At 36.2% G+C, this 21,508-nt stretch overlaps 1 protein-coding gene across 1 annotated transcript in view; it reads right to left on the reverse strand.

Moving 5' to 3' along the window:
• ADGRL4 (adhesion G protein-coupled receptor L4) overlaps positions 1-20,438 on the reverse strand; it is a 106,580-nt gene extending 86,142 nt beyond the window's left edge. The window contains exons 1-2 of the mRNA XM_046645735.1: positions 20,184-20,438; positions 18,700-18,849 (exon numbers count right to left, since the gene is read on the reverse strand). Of these exons, the coding sequence (XP_046501691.1) occupies positions 18,700-18,849; positions 20,184-20,205 (172 nt within the window). The 5' untranslated portion in view covers positions 20,206-20,438. The remainder of the gene's footprint in view (positions 1-18,699; positions 18,850-20,183) is intronic.
• Between the last annotated feature and the right edge of the window lie 1,070 nt (positions 20,439-21,508).

Consider the following 21,508-nt stretch of genomic DNA (forward strand, 5'->3'; position numbering starts at 1 on the left):
TCAAAAAAAAAATTCTTCATCATCAATTAGAATGGGATTGATTCCCATACCAATTCTCATTATTTGGTAGTTATTGCTCAGTACACCATTCTGAGTAAAATTCGAAGGCAATGTTCAGCCAATTATGGTAAAGGATACTGTTATGGATTGAACGTATCCCCCCAAAATTCGTATGTTGAAATCCTAACGTGGTGGTATTTGGAGTTAAGGGCTGTGGGAGGTAATTAGATTATGAGGGTAAAGCCCTTATGAGTGGGATGAGTGTCTTTTAAAGGGGCTGAGGGACTAGAGCGTTCCCTCTCTCTGCTGAATGAGGAGACAAGAAGATGGCCATCTGCAAACCAGAAAGAGTGTTCTCACCAGACACCTAATCTGCTGGCACCTTGATCTTGAACTTCCCAGCCTCGAGAACTGTGAGACGTAAATGCTGTTTAAGCCACCCAGTCTATGGTATTTGTTATGGCGTCCTCAACTAAGACTGAATCGTGATGATTATCTATGGGAGAAGATAGGAAGCATGGCATCATGGGAAGCACGATATGGCACCCTGCTCTAGGCATTGGCAAACATTGCTTAGTTATTTCATGTGCAATTTCTTTGCTGCTATATTATCTTTTTCAACATTACAAGACTCCTATTATTTTCCTAGACAGGCCACATTTATTCCCTTTTTTGTCTCCCACCACTCAGGGACTAGAAACACATGAGGATGCTCTAGATGCCAAACCTGTGCCTGTGTCTACAAGTAAGCCAGAATCTTCTCCTTCCCTAAACCCTTACTTAGCCTGGGGTCCTTTTCCTATGCTCAAGATCCATCCATTTTTGTCTTTATCAACTCTTTCTTCTAGTCCTTTTGTCTCATCTTCTACTCTTTCTCTAAGACTCAATTCTTTCCAATGGCCTTTACATTTGGTCAATTTCCACATTGGCTTTTCTGTTTACCTTCATAGCCAAACTACTTAAAAGGATTTCTTTACTTCTCAAGCACTACTCAGCCCATTCTAGATTGGATTCAGTCATAAAAATTTCACCAAAGCAGTTCTTACTAATGTCACCATTGATCACTCTACTAAAAGAGTTATTAGGCATTTTCAGTTTTCATTGTGCCTCTCATTAGCATTTGAAACTGTGAACCCTCCTTCTGCCTTGAAGTACCCATTCCCTTAGCTTAAATGATAATGTATATGTTCTCCCTACCTTTAAGGCCACATCTCTAAATCTCCCATGTCAACTTTCCTTACTTTCTCTACTGATTAAGAATTTGAGTCTCTTAGGACTTGGGCTTAGTTCCTCTTTATTTTCATTCTATGATCTCCCTTTATGTGGTCTCTATAGGTAATTGTATTTGCTTTCATGGTTTCCATTAACATCAACATCCTGCTAATGACTCCAAAAATTTTCTCAAGACTTTTCTAAGTTTCAGACCAATGTACACTATCGTCTCCACTTAGATATAAGATTAACTTGTCAGTCATACCATATCCAAAACAGAACTAATCATTTTTCTCCATATACATTTCCTTTTCTCATCAGAAGCATCAACATCCACCCAATTGTTTATACTACAAACCTAAGAGATATGCTTCACATCTCTCGCTCTCACCTGGATACCAATTCATCATCAAGACGTAGAGATCCCTACAATTTATATATCACTTCTCTCAGTCTTCTTTCATCTTTTTGGTCACTAATCTTGAATAAGCCAATATTCTCTCTCCCCCACCGATTCAACAACCTCAACCCAATGAGCTTGCATCCACACTTTGCTGGCCTCCAGTTCATTTCCCTTGTAGAAGATAATGCGATCTTCAAAAATGCAAATGTTTGAAAATAGAGTCCAATTTTTCTATGGATGACATCAGGACCCTAGATACTGTGCCCATTGATCAACTTTTTAGATATATCTTCTACAATTATAGCACTCCCCTCACTATACTTCAGCAACTTATTTTTGCATGTCTTTATCATTCATCAGAGCTTTCCTAAGTGCATGTAATGATCATTCTTACCACCCATTCCTATCCCAAAGCAAATGCTTCATGAAGCTAATGCCCAGTTCAACTCTCGGTTGAAACATTGCCTCCTTAGGAAGCTCCCATAAGCACTCAGACCACTCAGACCACTCAACTGATTAAGTGACAATTTGTGTCATTGTGTTTTTAATGTCTCTCTATCCTTCTAGAATCCTTGAGGGCCACATATACTGGTTCATTGCTTCATATTTACCTTTATAAAGTGCCTAACATATCGAAGGTGCTCAACAAGTATTTCTTGAGTGAGTGAATGCATGAATTAATGAATAATAACTTAAACAAAAGAGCTTCCAATTTGATTCAACCTTATTGCTCTATTGTTGAAAAAAATTTATCTACACTAATTATAGATTTTTAGATTCATGATAAGGGATTATTTATCATACTATTTCAAATATGTTTTACATAGCAACTGCAAATTTTGTGTCTGCAATTTAGGAATATTGACAAATTAGAATGAAAGTTGCAAAATATATTAGAATTAAAAATAACAAATGTAAAAAGTAAAGAAATTTAAGTTATAACCTAGTACTTTCTTGTAAATTACAAAATTAAAGTAATGAAAATCAAATGTAATTATATTAAGGCTTTAAACACTTTATTTCAGGACATTTTGAAAAAGTTAAATTGATCATCAGCTCCTTGATAATAACTTTGAAATGACAGGTTGAAAAATTAGAGAGAAGTAAATTTAGACTTCAGAGAACCTGATGTGAGTTTCTATCACCGGCCCAGTATAAGAGGTCTATTTTAGCTTGTACAAAATATTAAGTTGAGATTTAGTTTCAAAAGGATGAATTTTCATTTTTAATCAATTGAATTTGCAAGTTAGCCTCCCTGCTTTTCATTTTCTTGGGAAGGTTTCCAAGGAATTACAAAGGGTTCAAATGCAGTGAGAAAATATTTGATCATCTTGAGTTGACATAAGTTAAACCGTAACTCAGAAATGTTGCTGGACTGAATAAAGGTGTTTTGACATATTTCCATTCAAATCTATCTTTATTCAGGATGAGATATTACACTGATGAATGCCTGAACAACCACAGAAATAAAGAATCATGATAGAGTAATTCCAATCATCTTCTCAACCAGTTCTATCAATGAACATGGTCACTTCTTCCAGGCACTGAAAATCTTATAAGTGCTGTCTCATGATGTTATTCTATGGATCTGTGATTTCTCTCAGAGTTTAAGAAGCTACTTTCAGATTATACAGATCACTTGAGAGGTAAGACACCAAATTATTGTCTTTGAAGCAAAGCTGTGCCAAATATTCAATCCTCTGCAAAATTATTTTCCTTTACATTTTTCTCAGAATGGTCTTATTCAATGAGAAATGAATCTTATTTCATATAAAATGATTCTATTTTATATATACACACAGACATATATATACACACATATGCTGCTCTATTCTAATGAGCTCTATGCCAAAGTATCCTGCAAGTCTTTTTAAAAAATTGCATAATAATTGATAGAAACTTCATATAGAGAAATATCTATCATCTATGTATTTTTCTGTGTCTATCTACCTTCAAATATTTTTAAACAACTAATGTCAGTGGGAGATTTGTTAAGCTAAAACAAAAATACCTACCTGTTCATAATACAGAGTTTTGTTTAAGTTTTCATGTAAACCCTATAGTTTTCAAGCAATAAAAAATGAGATGGATATTAAAATATTTTTTAGTCAATTATGATAAATATTCACAGTAAATAAACTATTTTCTGAGAATTTACACCTTTTTTTGGCTTGAGGAATATTAGCCCTGAGCTAACATCCGTGCCAATCTTCCTCCACTTTTTACATGTAGGTCACCTCCACTGCATGGCCAATGAGTAGTGTGGGTCTGTGCCCACAAACCCAGGCCACCGAAGCACAGCACACTGAGCTTAACCACTAGATCACGGGGCCAGCCCCAGAATTTACACTTATTAATCTGTTTCTTACTGTACTTTATATCTTCCATTAAGTACCATGTCTTCAATGCTAGGCATTTTTTATATAATTTTGTTTATTGGTGTATATATACATACACACACATATATAAAATACATGTATATTATTATATATATATAAAATTGGAGAGAATTTAGTTCCAAGATTCTTTTTTAAACACATTTCTACTTTAAATTTGGTCTTTCACCTTGCTGACCAGGTGATTAGCACAAAGGAATTTAATGAAACTCCCTTTTCAAAGAAAGCTGACTCATAAGTAAAAATTTGTTTTCCTTCAGACACAGCAAACCTAATATGTAAATTAAGGATTAATGAACCATTGACGAGCAGGGAGTAATCCACCCTGATTCCAGGTATATGCTGAAGTGCACATATGCCATGTGTTCATAGAGTTGGGGAAAGAAGAAGAGCTTCTTGTTATTCTATGTGTAACATTAGCCACAGCACCTAGATGATCTTCATCTGGTTTCCTGGATGACTTGGGAAAGGAGAAAGAGAATGAACCTACCCAAAACAATTTGGCAGAAAGTGACTGACAGATCTACATTAATAACAGTTATCACTTACTGAGGCCGTTCTGTACGGCAGGTACCATAGCTCAGTGTTGCATTTGTATTATCTTCTTTAATCCTCAAAAACTATTTTGGTGTTGTCTATAAAACTATTTATATTCCAAATATGTAGAAACTGGTCCAAATCTTATAGCTGGTAAATGACAAACCTAGGATTTGATTTTACACATGGCTTCCTCAGAGGCGCTGCTGCTTCCGTGGGCCTGCTTCCCACAATAAGCTGTGATTCCACTTTTGATCCATCTTGGTTGAAACCATCAACAGTTGCTGAATCTAAAAAGCTGAGCCCCAGGTTTCCAAAGTGTGTTTCCATCAAAATGCTTCACCTTCTGAAATCTACTTTGAAATTAACAATAGCCATTTTTTTCTCTCTTACATTTATTATCTGTACTTGATATCCTAGTGTCGAATACTTATCATATACCAAAATTTTTTTTAAATTCTGCTCTCCAAGTGTATCATATTTCCATTCAATTTTAAATATTGTTATAATGACAATTTCTTTTCCATTAATAAAAGAATCTATCTGCAAATATTAAGGCATTAGTAATAGTAAGTCCTTGGATCACAATGTATGAATCACTGGAATTTTTTATTAAAACTCTATCACCAATAATTGATAAGACTTAGGCTTTCTCTTCTCAACATAATAATGAAATTGTGCTCAGGGTTATAATCTAAAGAATTCCTTAAATTCAGATTAACTCTATACTTTATTCTTAAAGCATGACTTTTTTCCAAAGGGTAAGGATAAAGAGATTATTGACTATAAAACAACAATTAATGCCTCTACTGAAAATTTTCTGACATATTTGTCAACTAATAAACCGAAATTCAAAGTCCACAATACATTTAAAAATGATTCTTCTCCACATGGTATTCCATTATGAAACTGTTGCAATGAACATAACATTAGTTGAACAAACAAACATAACCCTATAATCAAGCATCTGCTCGCCCTCCTGCAATGCATATACAACAGAGATATGCTGTACGTTTTTTCAGCATTCTCTTTATGTTTGCATGTTTATAAAGGTCCAGAAATTATCTTCAGAACTTATCCTCCATACGGCATCAAGAAACCTGGCATAAGAATCCTTTTGATACAGAGGATATACAACTCTCTTATTTCAAAATACTAAAAATTTCCCACAAATACCTAAACGCTGTTCAATCATCAAAATTGATAGAGTTGTCTGTACCTGTCAACTTTAATTACCAAAGATGCACAAAAAACAGCATACTCTTCCTTAATTCGAGTTCTAAATGTTAAATACAACTTCAATTACATTTTTAATGATAAATTCCTTAATACTCAGGATGTGTTCTTGTTGAGCAGAGGGCAATAAAATGAAGTCACCAAATAAATGTGGCCCAATTTTGATTCTGATGTTATATCCACAAAAGAGAAGTAAAGCGGAGAGGTTCACTTGGCTGGATAATTATCGTGTAGATAACTGGCCTTCTTCATCGTTCCCAAAGACCCTCATAGAAAGTATATATTTTGGCGTTCCTTGGGAAGATTTTACAAATTTCACAATTTGTTTTAACTCTCCTTTGCAGTCTATTTTTTTCCTATGTAAACGCAACCTGAGTCAATATCTGTTAAATAAATTAACATTGAAGACGTATGGAGAACAATGACAACCTAACTACCTTCATTCTATTGTAACTTCTCATAAACTACATTCTAAAATTTACCGAATAATTTAAATAACAAGTAACCTCTATTTATGTCTAAACAGGCTCATGTGCACATAATTCCTTATTTTTGATTTTATAAATATAACCCTTAAAATATTACAAAATACAAAGTACTATGTTTAATGTGTAAGTAATATCACTCTTAAGTAAATTAAAAGCCTCCACCTTTAATATAGTGAACCAACTAAATATAATGTCTATTCTGTAAAACCCACTTGTCATGCAATAGAAGGAGGTTATTCAGACCCCACAGTGGCAAAAAGTAGTTTCCTTTCCTATAACGGTAACAAAGTGATTAACTTTCGAGTTCAACGTGAAGGAATAATATGGTTCCAAGAACGCATGGTTCCTTAAACCCAGTCAAGACACATTGCCAGATATTTCAATTAATGTGTAGCAAGGTCACAAAATCAATTTCTTATCAGCCAAAAACACTCATACAGTAAATTTTATTTTCAAACCATAATCTCTAAATTAAATCTGTGTACCTAAAAAATACAGTACAGAAACTCAGTCACTGGGTTTTCTCCCTGATAGCATTTTCACAAATGGCACAGGGTTTTGTATGCTATATATAGCCCACAATGTTTGGTTAGATTCTAATCTTCCTAGAGAAAGTCATTATCTCTTTCCATGGCAAATAAAGGACCAAAGTGTTAATTTCCTCCTTAAAATAAGTACAAGGTTTGAATGGTTCTGACATTCTATCTTCCAGCAATTTATTTGGGAACTTTTAAACAATTATAAAGAGAATCTATGAAGCTGTATACTAATCCGGATTTCTTGGTAATAAAAATTAAGTATCTGAACATAAAATTGCAGGGAAAAATCATGTTAATATGGAAAATAGCATCACCTTGCAGTAAATCCCACGTAAAAGAACTTGGCAGGAATTGAGCTTGTCTGACCAACGACACTCAAGATAATCACATTTTTAATGAAAACTCTTCGACTTGAATATCAAATACCATCATCTGTTACATTCAGGTGTTTGGAGTTCTTTCTCTATATCCAATTTTTTTAAACAGAATTTTTTTTCTCCTAATATCCTCATTCACATTCTATTCACAACTACACACGAGACTACAGTAATTTAAGCATTGGTACCTTTCACCTATACTCAATGGCAATGGACCAAAATAGTTAAAGGAGCTGAACTATTTCAATGATCTTGCCTTAATGTTTTAATATTCAGAAAATTATATTTCATGCCAGACAAATAAGTTTTGTTCTATGTTTTTTAACATTCTGAATGTTTGAGACATTTGTATAAATAGTGTATAATATACATTACGTAGTGGTGTTCTCTGATACAGCTGACTAACAAATCATACAGATTTATGTAAATTCAGGTAAATTCATATCCTTGGGATCAATTTAATGTTTTATGGTTGGTTAAATACAGGATATAAGATCATATCTCAAGCAGACAGGAAGTAGAAAATTATCTGAAATAATTCCTTTAGAGTTTTTCAAGTCAGTTTTCCCACATCCTCCTAAACACATAATCTTTTAGTTGATTTCAGCACTGCCACATGGAATGAAAAGATTCTTTCCTAGAGCAAGGAAGTGAATAATTCTTTGGAAGGGTTAAAATATATATTTTTAAATTAAACAAAATGTTTTCGTGGATGGAGATAATATTTTATTCATAATTCTCATATAATGGAAGTATCAAAATTCTAATGAAATGATTCAAATTTAGAGAGCAAGAAAATAGGATTCCTTCCCAATTCATTTATGAGATAATTTATTCTATTTTAACCAAACTTAGAGCTTGATAAAAACCAAAAAATTTATTTTAATAACAGTCCTTAACTTTGTACATATTAATGCAAAAAAAGATAAAACTTCATCTTAAACAGTTAACTAAAGAATAAATACCGCTTCACGTAAAGCATTTAAAAAGATCAATTCATTGGAAGCAGTGATAAATGGGAGACAAGTATTTTCAACAATGCAGACTAAAATTCCTTTTAGCAATTATAGAAAGAACTGTCAAAGTACTAATACAATTAGAAGTAAAAATATCACGTTTCTAAGTGTCAATGATTTCACACTTCTTATGATTTTTGTGAAAAAGGCATATTTGATACATAAGACACAGAAGGCAATACCATAGTCAACATGGGACTAAAGGTTAGGACCAAAGTGCCTCAAAACTGGGGACCATCATGAGGGATTAGTACCAATATTGCAACTGATCCTGCCTTAGGACACTGCTTCCCAATTCATGAAAATGTTCAAAAGAGCAATAAACAAGTTAACAAAAATTCAGTCTTGTATATTGATCACTCAAAATGAAATAGGAACATAAAGATAGCCCAGAGAAAATCAATGTCAAGTTTATGATCATTCATGCAAATTTTCCATCGGGCTATAATGGATACTCTTTATTTACAGCAAAATATTTGGGATGAGATCATGCCTAAGATCATCTTGCTACACTGGTCTTTACAATGTATAAAATTCAACCAAATCTGAGGGCTGATTCCTGCAAAGCAGGAATATGATCCATAACGTATTAATAAATTCAGCATAGGTAAGGAACAATAAGAATGAGGCACCAACCAATCAGAGCAGTCACTCAGAAACAATCCATAGTATTTTACAGATTGGACCCAAACCAGTTTGGTAGTTTCCAAGGACACAATCAAGAATAAGAACTAGTCACTGTCCTCAAACAGCACTCATTTTTGATATTCCCCTGCAGCTATTGAAAAGTAGGCAGACTCCATCAAAACTTATGTATTAATGCAAAAATAAAAAGGAATTATGAGTAGAACACGACAAACAGCACTTTTTTCTTTTCTTTTTTTTTTTTTCGGAGGAAGATTAGCCCTGAAGCTAACATCTGCCACCAATCCTCCTCTTTTTACTGAGGAAGACTGGCCCTGAGCTAACATCCATGCCCATCTTCCTCTACTTTATATGTGGGATGCCTACCACAGCACAGCTTCCCAAGAGGTGCCATGTCCACACCCGGGATCTGAACTGCAAACCCGGGGCTGCTAAAGCAGGACATGCGAACTTAACTGCTGCACCGCCAGGCCGGCTCCACAAATGCTTATTCTTAACAGATGGAAATGAGAAAGGCCTTGCAAAGAAAGTGATGTGTATTGGGTCTTAGACAATAAGTCTCAACTTGTAATACTTCCAACATTGAAAGTGCTCAATTTCTCCCCTGAGCACACATAACTAATTATCCTATTCTATCCATTGAGCCTGACACAAGGGTATTTTGATGTCTGTAGATACATGTAGTCCTCAGAAGGGAGAAATTTAGCTACTGGTTTCCAGCTGAGAAGACTGCCCCTCTGATCAACTGCACTCTCACCACCCCTGTCTCATCACACCCTCACAAGCACACAATCATCAAGGTTCTTTTGGAATTGCAACACAAGGACAAGTTCCATTTTGTGGCAGTTTGTTCCAGATAGCCGTTAAATGTTGGTTAAAAAAAATCACGTGAATCACAACCCTCCGCCCCCTAAAATCGATACGCACACCATCGTATTCAAAGGGGTACTCTCAATCACGTATAACAGTAACTAAATCTCTCTGATAGGGAAGCAAATATAAAATCAAGGTTTTACAGCCTTCTTGTTTGTTTTTAATGGTTCAAGTGACTCCAATATTGTACTTCTTTTGCTCATCATATTATATTGAATACCTTACTTTTCAGCACTGTAATACAAGAGGGCCCACTGAAGATTGGTCCAGAAATTCCTTCCAAGGGTGGAAGCCACCAGAGAAAATATGGAAAATAAGTTTCATTTATGTGCCAACCTCTCCTGATTTGTAGCATCTGCCTGGAGAACTTGGAGGTCACATTGCGACTCAGCAGGAAATAGTATCATGATGTGTCATGGTCCCAAGCAGGGAGGAGGAAGCATAGGAGTAGAGGAAAGCATTGTCTTCGTTGGTCATGCCAGCTCTAGAGATCGGAGATAAAAATACAGCATAGTAAAGTGGAAAGTGCACTGAGTTTAGAGGCAAGAGACCAAAATCCGTACTTTTCATTTTCATGTTTTAAATTAAGCCCCAAATCCAGGCTACTTCCCCCAAAAGTGATTGAATTGGAAATTGACTACAATTCAAATAAATGTCTCACAATAATAGAATCAAAGAATTTTAAAGCTGGGAGAGACATTAATAATGATCCTAGTGAAATCTGCTCATTTTACAGAGAAACTGAGGCTCAGATGCTCTTTGCAACTTATCATGAAAATCCCAGCTGAACAGAGCTAGTCTGTACATAACAAGTTTGGAGACCTTGGCTCAGTGATATTAGAACTTATTACCAGAGAATCTAGGGTGGGGGATACTAGGAAGGTTCCAATTTACAGGGCTGGGTCTTAGTTACTGGGATAAAAGGATATAAGAAAGATTCAATAATGGGAACCTAAAGGATAACACTTTGATCGAGAAATTATTTTTAAGATGATGAGATAATATGACAGTATTTCTAAAATGTGACCCCCCCCCCTTCCTTGGGCTAGAATTGGTCTCAGAAAAGTAATTAAATGAAGTAGAGATTAAAGAAAAGTGGATGAATGGAGAAATGGTGGCTCAAAGAACTGATAGAAACTTAGCTTATAGTGGTCATCTACGTTTTTTGGCTGCTTGGCATCTATTCACTCCCCTGATGCTAACAGTTACCTAAACGTCCTTTTGAAAACCGGTTTCTCTCACTCTGTCCCTATGATCTGAATAGATTTTCACCCTAGGCTCCAGGAATGGAGCAGCCTGATGTTAAGTCAGCCAGTATATTCCATTATTATTCAAGGATATAAAGGTAATAATCAACTTGAATGTATAAATAAAAGTGACAGATTATTAAGTAAACTATACTCCTCTTTTATAGCAGGATATTGATCAATAGATATTCCTTAAACATAAGAACATGAGAAGTGAAGGCACAAACGTTCTGTCCAAGATAGGCAGGCACTAAAGTGCTCTTTCACTTGAAGACTCATGTCTTTCTCAAGCTCTGGGAAAATTGTCGTATTTTTTATTATTTCCTCTGCTAAATCTTGTTGGATGCCTTCTTCAGTAAGAACTTCTGCTAGATGGAAATTAGGTTCCCCATGTCTGGTCCTCTGTTCCTCAGTTTTGTTCTCATATTTTTCATCTTAGCTTTTTAGTTCTGCAATTCTTTGGATATTATATTTCAGCCGTTCTGTTATAGGTTATTGCCTCAATTTTGGAATAACATTTATCAGAAGACAAATATATTTTACTGGAGGAGAAAAATATGTTAGGTTTATATCAAAAGTATTAGCCAGGGAATTCTGTAAATCTCTTTGGAAAACAGACAACATAGGGAGACTGCAGACGATTACAATATTATAACCACAAAAGTTATAAGTGAGTCAAAAACAAAGTTTGGGCCTAATCAAATGGAGCTGAGGTTCTCCAATAACAATCCACTATTCCTGGTTACCACATACGGGCTCCATCCCCATATTAATGACATTATAACATGAAAAACCACAGGCAAATCATGCAATTAGGTTTAGAAGACACATTGGCTACCTCGTTTCACCTTTGAGATAAAGCAGGGAGGAGAGGAATTTGGGAGAGGTTTGGGCACAGGTAAAGCAGAAGATCACAAGGGGTGAAATTAGGTTATCTTAAAAAGGGGGATTAAATCCCCTTGACGAGTCAAGAATAGTTTGACTATCTTCTACTGAAGTATAAAGAAATTTATTTGTTGCTTCCCTGTTCTAGGTGTGGTCTTCCTTGTAGGAGAGGAAACACAGGAATGGAGACTTTAGCCTCAATCTTCTGGTGGTTTTTAAGCACTGGTTTGCCTTACTGACAATTTTACCAGCTTATTGTCTTGACCCTTCTTGCTACAAAAGGAGAGGAACAAGAGGAGAAAGGAGGTACCAGGGACTGAGGAACACAAAGGTTTTAGGGTATATTGAAGAAGAATGTATTTTTGTGGTGTGATAGCTCTTTTTTATGTAGAAGCCTATTCTACTTTTCTGTTGTGTTTATTTGGGTGCCAAATTTTCCAGAATTTCTTTGACAGTATAAGTTGGACTTTTTCCCTCAACCTCTTTTCTCTTCCTAAAAGTATCATTTTCCTGGCCAATTGTTCTATTTAGTCATCTTTGTGTTTGTATTATTGGCCTTTCTCCAATGCCTAGTTATCCTTAAATGACCCTCATGTTTATAATTCAATAACGATGTTGATTAATTGGGGTAGCTTGGCCCAGGTTTTGCCTACCAGCCATTACAACCTCTTTAGTGCAAGAGAGTGCAGAGTTCTCTGTCTATGTGGGTGGGCACAGCACTTTTCAGGCATTATTCCAGCAAAGGTATAAAAAAGTAGGCAGAAAGGTGGCATCAATTTTCACTCTCAAGAGTTCCTTTCACGCAGATCACAGAGTTTCCTTTGAGAATATTTTCTTGGCTTTACCTGGGAGCACACACTGATAGGAAACAGGAGCCCAAACTGTGTAACCTTTGGGAAATACTGTCTCAACCTATCGCCTAGATGTCCTCTCTCTGGGAAAAGGATAGGAAATCACCAACACCAGGAAACGCCACCATCTTCACTGCAGCCTTCTCTGTGGACACTGAACTGCCCCCTTTTGTAGCACTGGATCCTGCTTTGAGGAGTTCAGTCTTAATGAGTAGACTTCTCATGGTCCCACTCTGATTTCATTGATTTTATTGTGAGTACATTGGCCTTGAAGTCTGCGGACGAACAGGCGTCAAACAATTGTAACTGACCTATGAATTTCATCAAGATATTGAAACTTGTAAATAGTTTTAACTTGCATGCACTTATTCCTAAGGTATCTTAAACATACACACCACGTAATTTTTTCTTTTTAATCAATTGTTTTGATAATGTAGTGGGAAAAAAGCAGATTCATGGATGGGGGGTACAACCAAAATAATTCATTTCATCTCAATGAGATTCAATCCTTACTTGCAGACTTACCTCACGGAGTAGTTTGAGGATCACATGAGGCAATTGTTTGTACTTTCTCTGGGAAAATTACTTAATTTATAAATTGAGGATAATACTAGCCTTTAGAGAGTTTTTATGAGAATTAAATTCATAAATTCATGTAAAGTGCTTATAATAGTCTCCAGCTCACAGAAAGCACTAAAATTAACATCAATATTATTACTCTACTTGTGAATAAGCTGTAAATCTGAAAGTTACTTATTTAAGCATTAAAGAAACTAAGGAAGAAGAGAAAAAAATGGGAAAATGGACAATCAGAAGGTTAATTTGCTTTTGAAATAACTAGGTATTGGCTATAAAGTATGTTGATGCCCTACAAACTGGGATTATAGATAACTGACATTCCCAGAACAACAACAAAAAATCATGTTTTGCAAAATAAAGTTGGCAATCTTAGAATATCATCAAAAGAGTGGAGCTGTAATAAACAAAGCAGAACAACTGACTCATAAGTTACTTCCTGGTATTGAAGGTGCTATTGCTATTGTCCCTTTCTCTTCTTTCTACCAGTATTTTTCTTAAAAAGAAACAGAGGATTAAAATGTATGCAAATTCCACATACAGCACAATTTTGATTTAATTTTAATTTCGTAGTAGCTCCTAAAGATATGGCTGGAGAGAAAATATAAGACAGTACAGCTGTCATGTTCACTTCACATGCAAAATGAAAGCTAATTCTGGAAAAACGATACCCAATTTTTATTGCCATTGATGCATCATCATCCACACATATTATATAGCATATACATTATGAATTAATGTTGTAGGCTGAAGTAAAAACAAACAATGGTAGTTTCCACTTGAAAAAAAATCAGCACTCTAATAATGTGAAGTCAGATGGTGTCTTATTTAGAATTGATTTAACACAGAAGTTTGAATAACTTTTCGACTGTTGAAATTAGAACTCAGAAGCTGTGTGTTAACTTTTACTATTTCAGTTTAATTCTCTGTGTCATTAGCTATCTGATATTACTTTTATGATTCTAAATATGCAATGAATCCATCTCGATAACACTGATTAAAAAGTGATTAAAAATAAATAAGACTTCTGCGCCAAGAAAAATTTTCATGATGTTTCATTATAAATTAGTTGGGAAAATCCAAAATCTTATGTTCATATTAAATCTTCGAGATCTCAAGATATTTCTTTGTTTGTATCTCATTAATTCTCATAATTGTCCTGTGAGATAAACATGAAACAAGATGGCTTAGAAAAATGATTCCTGAAATTCAGACTGAAAAAACGACATTGTCAAATCAGAACAGAGAAGTTTTTCACTTTAAAATTGTGGAGTTGATCAGCAAAACTCAAAGGACACAAGTCCTATTTTTCTTCTCCTTTTTAAAAAAAACCCGTTAGCCTAAAAGAAATCTTTATAATGGTTTATTGTTTTATTTTCTCTTTCTATCTGTTGAAGGAATTTGTAATCTTATGGAGTGGATATTTTTGAGGAAGTTCCACCTAATTACTGTGGTAGATTTTGTTCTCTCTATTGTGTAACTCTTCTTGTCAACGGACAAAAGAGGTCATATTTCTAGTACAAGGAAAAGGATTTCTGAAACTGGCAAAGGTATTTTATTTATTTGGATGAAGTTCACAGAAATCGTGCATCCTGGAATGTAAGCCTTGGGTTCATTTAGACTGTCACTTCTTAAATAGGTTACATTTTCCATGCAGTACAAGAAATTCTATGGAAATATGCACCTCACTTTAAAACAAATCTGACACACAGCTATCTAGAAGCACATCAGAGTTCACACTTTTTCAAGCTGGTATTGGTATTCATTTACCTAAGAAGTTCCTCTGGAGTGTGTAAAAACACATTGGTTTTACAAAAAACATTTGCTTCCTCAATGATTATTAGTAACATATTATATGTGAAGGAAGATGCATATATAATGTTATTGTGATCTATATTTCCAATTCTTCAAATATTCTTTAAATATTACTTAAAAATCAGGAACAACTTCCATCTGAGGATTGAAAAAAGAAAGAAAGAAAGGAAAGGAGAAGAAAGAGAGGAGGGGGGGAGAGCGGGAAGGAAGAAAAGAAAATGCTCACTCCAGCTGTTACTCAACTCTCTACTCCTGCAACTCAATACTACAAAAGTGTAATAAACGTAAAAGGCCAAGAGAAGTTGCAGATGAACCATCAGAAGAGCTCAGAATGCCTGATGAGAAATGAAAACAAATATTCAAAAGATACCCATTTGATTTCACAAGGTTGTAAACTATGATAATCTTAATAAAAAGTTTGTTTCTCTCAGACACAAAACGCTGTAGCATGGAGCTCAAGACAACTGGTTATGACCAGTCATAAGGGTGTTTGTAAACAAAAGATACCATCTGTACTTTTTATTTCAAAAGCTTGATATGATAATTGAAGATATATTGGGTAGAAGTGACACAAACTGTACAAATATAAGTACAAATATAAAGTCACTATTGCTTTTATAGGTTGACCCTGGCTAATCCATTCCTCCTCTCCCTAACAGGGTCATCTTTCTAATACACATAATTTATCATGTAACTCAGCTACCAAATACCTGCCAATGGCTCTTTGTTAACAGGATAAAGCCCATACTCTTGACATCTTGATTTAATTCCCCTGACCCCTCGACTAATACACCCTGTGATATACACCCTGCAGGAAATACTCGGAGCTCCTTAAAACGTACCATCCATGTTCAACTTCTACGCCTTTGTTAAGACTGATCCCTTTTGCCTGACTTCTCTGCCACTTTGTCAATACCATTGATAAACACTATATATTCTTCAATTCTCAGCTTAAATGTCACCTTGACTTGGAAGGTTTTCCTGTAGTTGGTAGAACATCTCAAATTTACCTCTATTTATGACTTTTATAACATTGCATCAAATGATTAATACAGTTTTGTAACTATCTCTAGATAAACTGAAAATAAAAGCCAATTTCTTATTCATTATTTCAGTCCAAGGGCATAGTAGTACCTATTAAGCAGAGGCCTTATGGTCAAAGATAAAGAGCAAGATACAAGCGCTGGAGTTAGACCTTAGTTCAAATCTTGGCTCCACCGCTTATTTATTGTATCAACTGAGATGTTCACTTAACCTTTCTAAGACTCTATTTCCTTATAGATAAAATGGGACTAATAGCAGATTAAGGTATTGTGCCAATGAATATCTCGGACTCAAGGTACAGTAGATTTAGCTATCCTGATGATGGTGATGAAAGTGCTCAATAAATATTTATTCAATAAGAAAATGAAATAAATTCACTACTATTAAAACTTGTTTCTGTTTGACTATGTAATCCAAATTCTAAACAACTTGTTCAAAATTACCTCTTCAAACAGAGTACATTTAGCGAGGTTGAGTTATTACCACAACATTTATTTGGCAGGTCTCTGCGGGAGCCAAATTTTATGAAGATGACAGTAATGACACCAAAAAGAAAAAAAAAAACTTTTATTCCTCCCAAAGTAGGCATCCTCTGTAACAAAACTCCTGTCCAGTCATTTTTTTTTGTTAACCTAATACCAATCTTAGAGAAAGACAGAAAAAGTGGGGAATCTTTTTAGAGATGAAAAAAGCTAACAAGAGTTTTTAAACCCAAAATATAACGTAGACTATTCAGCAGTTGAGAATACAAGGTTTTAAGTTTAATTCTGAAACATATTAAATATACGTACTGAAAAAAATATCAAAACTCTATCAGTGAATTAAAGGCGAAACTGAACAGTCTTAAGAAGACATCACAAACCTTTGAGTAGTTTGAAGAGGACATCATCAAATAGTAAGCATTGAAACAAGTAAATATATAACTTTCTTTAAACAAGAAGGGGATTTAAGTTAAAAATGAACTTGAAAAGAAAAAAAAAAATTCCCATTGTAAGTTGTGTTCTTTGTGAAAAGAAATTGCAGGCCCAAAGGTCTTGAAGTATTTCTTTTCAACAGAAAATATTTTCTGTCCTTCAGCGGGCCATTGACTAGGCGGTGGGGGAAAAAAACAACTACACTGGATAATGGGAAAAATACTTTCAAAAGAAATCATTAGAAACATGATTATAATCTAGTTGGCTTTTGCAGGTCCAAATTGTGAAAAGTTATTGATGCTAATGATGACAGTTGAAAAGTATCTGAATAACAGAAAGACAACACAGCTTATAAAGGACTATGGCACGACTTGTAATGATTGCTGGAGAGCACACTAATATGTTTGCAGCAAGATTTTGAAGGTCACTCAACTAGCAACTTGCCATAATGCCATTCAATTAAATATACAATAAAAATCTAAGATTATTTATGGAAAGAATTTTGTAGTGCTTGTAGAACAGCATATTACAAATCCTGGCTGTGTGTACAAGCAGAAACGCCTGATCTAATGCACCATAAAAAAGCTGTAGCTTTCCTCTACATTTTTAAAACATTAAACTAATTATGATGAGGCTTGGTCTTACTCTATACTGCATATTTAATCTTTTTTAAGAGCCTATCAAATTGAATCACGAGATACAACTTGTTTACGCTATAAGCAAACACATGCAATATTAACAATGCACAATATCCTGGCTTAATTAGAAAAAGTCCATGTTATCTTAAATACATTTAGGAGTATAACACCACACAGTTCTAATTTGAACTTGCCATTTAATTATATTCTAAAACTAATTTATACGACTTGGAACTTTTTTCTCTCTCTCCTACCCAGGATGTTGTTCTATTGACCCAGTTAAAACTAGATTCTGCTAAAAATGAAAGAGAATAAAGAAAGATTGAGCGAGGCTTGAGGAAACAGGAGCAGAGGTGGTGGTGGGGACCACAGACAAGAAATCACTTAAATCTGATGATCGGATGGTGTTCTATCAAGTCAATGGGCTAAACTGCACCCTAGAAGGACTCTTTCTGGCATTCTTGCTCTGGCCTCTCGCCTAAAGTCTTATAAAGAGGATCCACTTTTTCAGAAAAGAACGAATTTTCAAAATTCCCTTTCTTTTCTCTCTCTCTCTTTCTCTTTCATTTCTACACTCAGGGTATGCAGGAGAAAACCTCAAAGCTCTTCACATTATCCTCAAATTTAGGTAGTCAAGGACTAAAGAAGGCATGTGATGCCACACATCCCAGTATAACCTGACCTTCACGAACTCTGGGTTCCGTAGTTCCCAAAAGTATTGACTCGACTCTCTGCAACTTAGTGTTCCAGCTTAAGTTCTAAGGCACTCTTTAATATTCGCACCAAAGATAAGATATACGTGGAGTCATCAACAATCAATAATCAAGTATAAATTTTGAGATTGGAAGTTCAAATTTATTGTTTCAGTAATTAAACTTTTTTTTAATCAGTTGTATGAAATCAAACAGTATAATGTGAAGCAACTTAATTTCTGGACAAAGGAGAAGTAATCATATCAGAATTTAATCTTACAATAAAATCCAAAAGCAGTCATGAAGATTGTTTACCTTCACAAATTGAGACACCGTTTCCCGAAAACCCCATGTTGCAGTAACAGCCTTCAGCTCCATTCCGTATCTCACATTTTGCATTTGGGAGACAAGCGGTGTTGGTGCAATTCTGAGGGCAGGCACAATTCAGCAAAGTGGAAAAACCCACTAAGGAAAATAGAGAAACACAATTTTTCAGAAAGAAAAGACTCCCCCCATTGTTGAGTGAGACTGCAATAAACACAAATCCTCTTCTTTCTTTCTATTTAGATAAATGGATTATGAGAATTTCCCAAGGGAGCATTTAGCTAAATAATAGCACAGAGCAAGTAAGTAAAAAGAGTAATGCTTTTCTTCAATCTCAATGTTTATCAAGCAAATCTCCACAAAGCTAAAATGTAGTAAACAACACAGCTTTATAAAGAAAGCAGCATTCCTAGATCATTGGACCCTTCGCCCTGACGTGAGTTAATTTTAAGGTAACTACATGATGGTAAAGCAATTTCCCTTCTTTGGGGATGATTCTGTGCAGAAACCAAGGTAAAGTAAGTATCTGGGTCTTTTCAAATTCAAATCTGTGTTATTTTAAAATGAGAGCAACAAGTGATAACATACAGGAAGACAAATGCAATTATTGTTTTTTCTGTGCTTTAATCCTCTTTTAAATTCTTCCTTTTCCATAATAAAATTGCTTTCACATTTTCTCCCGTTAGGGGAAATTAAAGGAAAACTCAACACACTGGTCAAAGATTGATCTGGAAACGGAACACCCCACAAACACAACCAACAAAATGCAGCATGTGAGAGAACAAGACTTTATTTCAGATGTGCTGAAAACAAAGTTGGAAATGGTATTTTGCGGGCTGGTAGGAAAAGATAAGGAAAAGCGTAAGAGCTCATTTTTTAATGGTTGTCCCAGGCCGTCTCAAGACAAGCCCACTTGGGGATGAACAGTTATGAATCATGCAAGTTATTGTTCTGAAAACAGTCATCGGAGATAAATTGTCCTTATCTGGTAAAAAGAGATTCTGAAACATTCGATTCTACATCCCAGCCTCACAAAGGGCTGTATATACTGTCTAAACCAGAATTAATTCGCCTTCAAATATGTGATTTACTGTCTTTCTGCACAGCATCATCAAAAGAGTATTTTAAATGAACCCAAAGTCTGGGCTGGCAGTCCCCTTAAAATGTCAGGAAACCTCCCACAAGTCTTAATGTTTTGGAGTTTCCCAAATTTCTTGCGGGGAGATCAGAAGAAAGGTCAAAGTCGGAGACTTTGGGGACTTTGTCAGAAGGAATGAAAAGGTGACTTCGTCCCTGGGCCCTAAATATCGAACTCCAGAGTTGAAAGGCCAAGGAGAAAAACATCCTGGGAAGTACTGCATCAACTCTCGTGGGCGGCTTGGTCAGATCCGCTGGGCACCTGAGCTTCACCTGGAAAACCCCCTCCCCTGGCGCCGCGGGCCCCTCCGCAGCCTCCGGCGGGCGCGGGCACTCACCGAAGAGCGGGAGGAGTCTCATTGGCGGCGGCCGCGGCGGTGGCGGTGGCGGGACTCGGGGGCTCTGCGGGCCTGTTCCCGGGACGCGGCTGGGCGGGCGCGCCAGGCTCCCGGCTCCGTGCCCCGTGACGCGCGGGCTTCCTCCGGACACTTTCCGGCCTCTTTTGTGTGCGTGTGTGTGTGTGTGTCTGTGTGTGTGTCAAGTCCTAAGTCAGCTGGTCACGTCCGGCCCCAGCCCCTGCCCCCACGCCACCCTGACTTCATCCCCTGCCTCTTGGCCACCAGCCCTGAGCTCTCCTGCAGACCCTTTGCGGGGTCATTTTGGCCCCAGGTGCAGCGACCGGAGTGCCGTCCTCAAAGCCTGTGCTCAACAGCCAAAGCGCTGGAGACCCATGAAATGTCCCTCCTGAGAGCGTCCAGAACTGCAAAGGTCTTGGGGTCCTTCCTATAGCCTCAATTCCAGGACGCGGCGTTCTTCTGGTCACGAATGAATTTCCATGGAGAAGGAAGGGCCGAGAAGCAGGCAGGAGCTCTGATTCCCAGCAACAGGGCCTTCACGGCCAGGATTCAGTCCTCGCCTTACAGGGATTCAGGGCTACAGGGCGTTAAATAAGGACATACTCTCTCTTCCCTACAGGTTAGGACTGTGCCTAAAACGGCCTAGTAAAAACAAAAAAGCCAAGTTTCAAGAATTAAATGGCTATGGAAGTGCAAATACTGTTTTCCATTTTCAATTTGCTGGTACCCTCAACCCCCATCCAGCCCTAGAACAAGTGGTGCCTGAGACATAGTTTTCCTTTTGCATGTTAGTGTTTATGAGTTGATTATATAGAAACAGATCGTTCAGGTTGAAAGATAGAAACAATTCTAATATAAAACTTAAAAAGTAAATGGCAGGCACAGTTAATCTGTAATGACAGAAAGAGGTCGCCTGAGGTTGGGGTGGGAAGCGGGGACTGACTGCAGATGCACCAAGGAAAATTTGGGGGTAACGGGAATATTCTGTGTCTTGATTGGAATAGTGCTTACATGAATGTGTGTGTTTGTCGGAACTCTTAGATTGGTACTCATAAAATTGGTACATTTTATAAGTAATACCTCAATAAAGTTGGTTTAAAGAGCTGACTGATGTTTGTGCCATCAACACAGGTCATTTTATCTTTAAACAGTTGGGCTCTCCTCTGTCACATTTCATTCAGATTCTGTTTAATCTAACGAACATCTACTGAGCATCTGCTTTGTAAAGAGAGTACGCTGACAAAGATGAATAAGTCATGGCCCTCAGACTCCAAAAAGATTGTAAACTAGTGGGGCAACAGCTAAAA

This window comes from Equus quagga, chromosome 18 (assembly GCF_021613505.1).
Source record: "Equus quagga isolate Etosha38 chromosome 18, UCLA_HA_Equagga_1.0, whole genome shotgun sequence".
Classification (NCBI taxonomy): domain Eukaryota; kingdom Metazoa; phylum Chordata; class Mammalia; order Perissodactyla; family Equidae; genus Equus; species Equus quagga.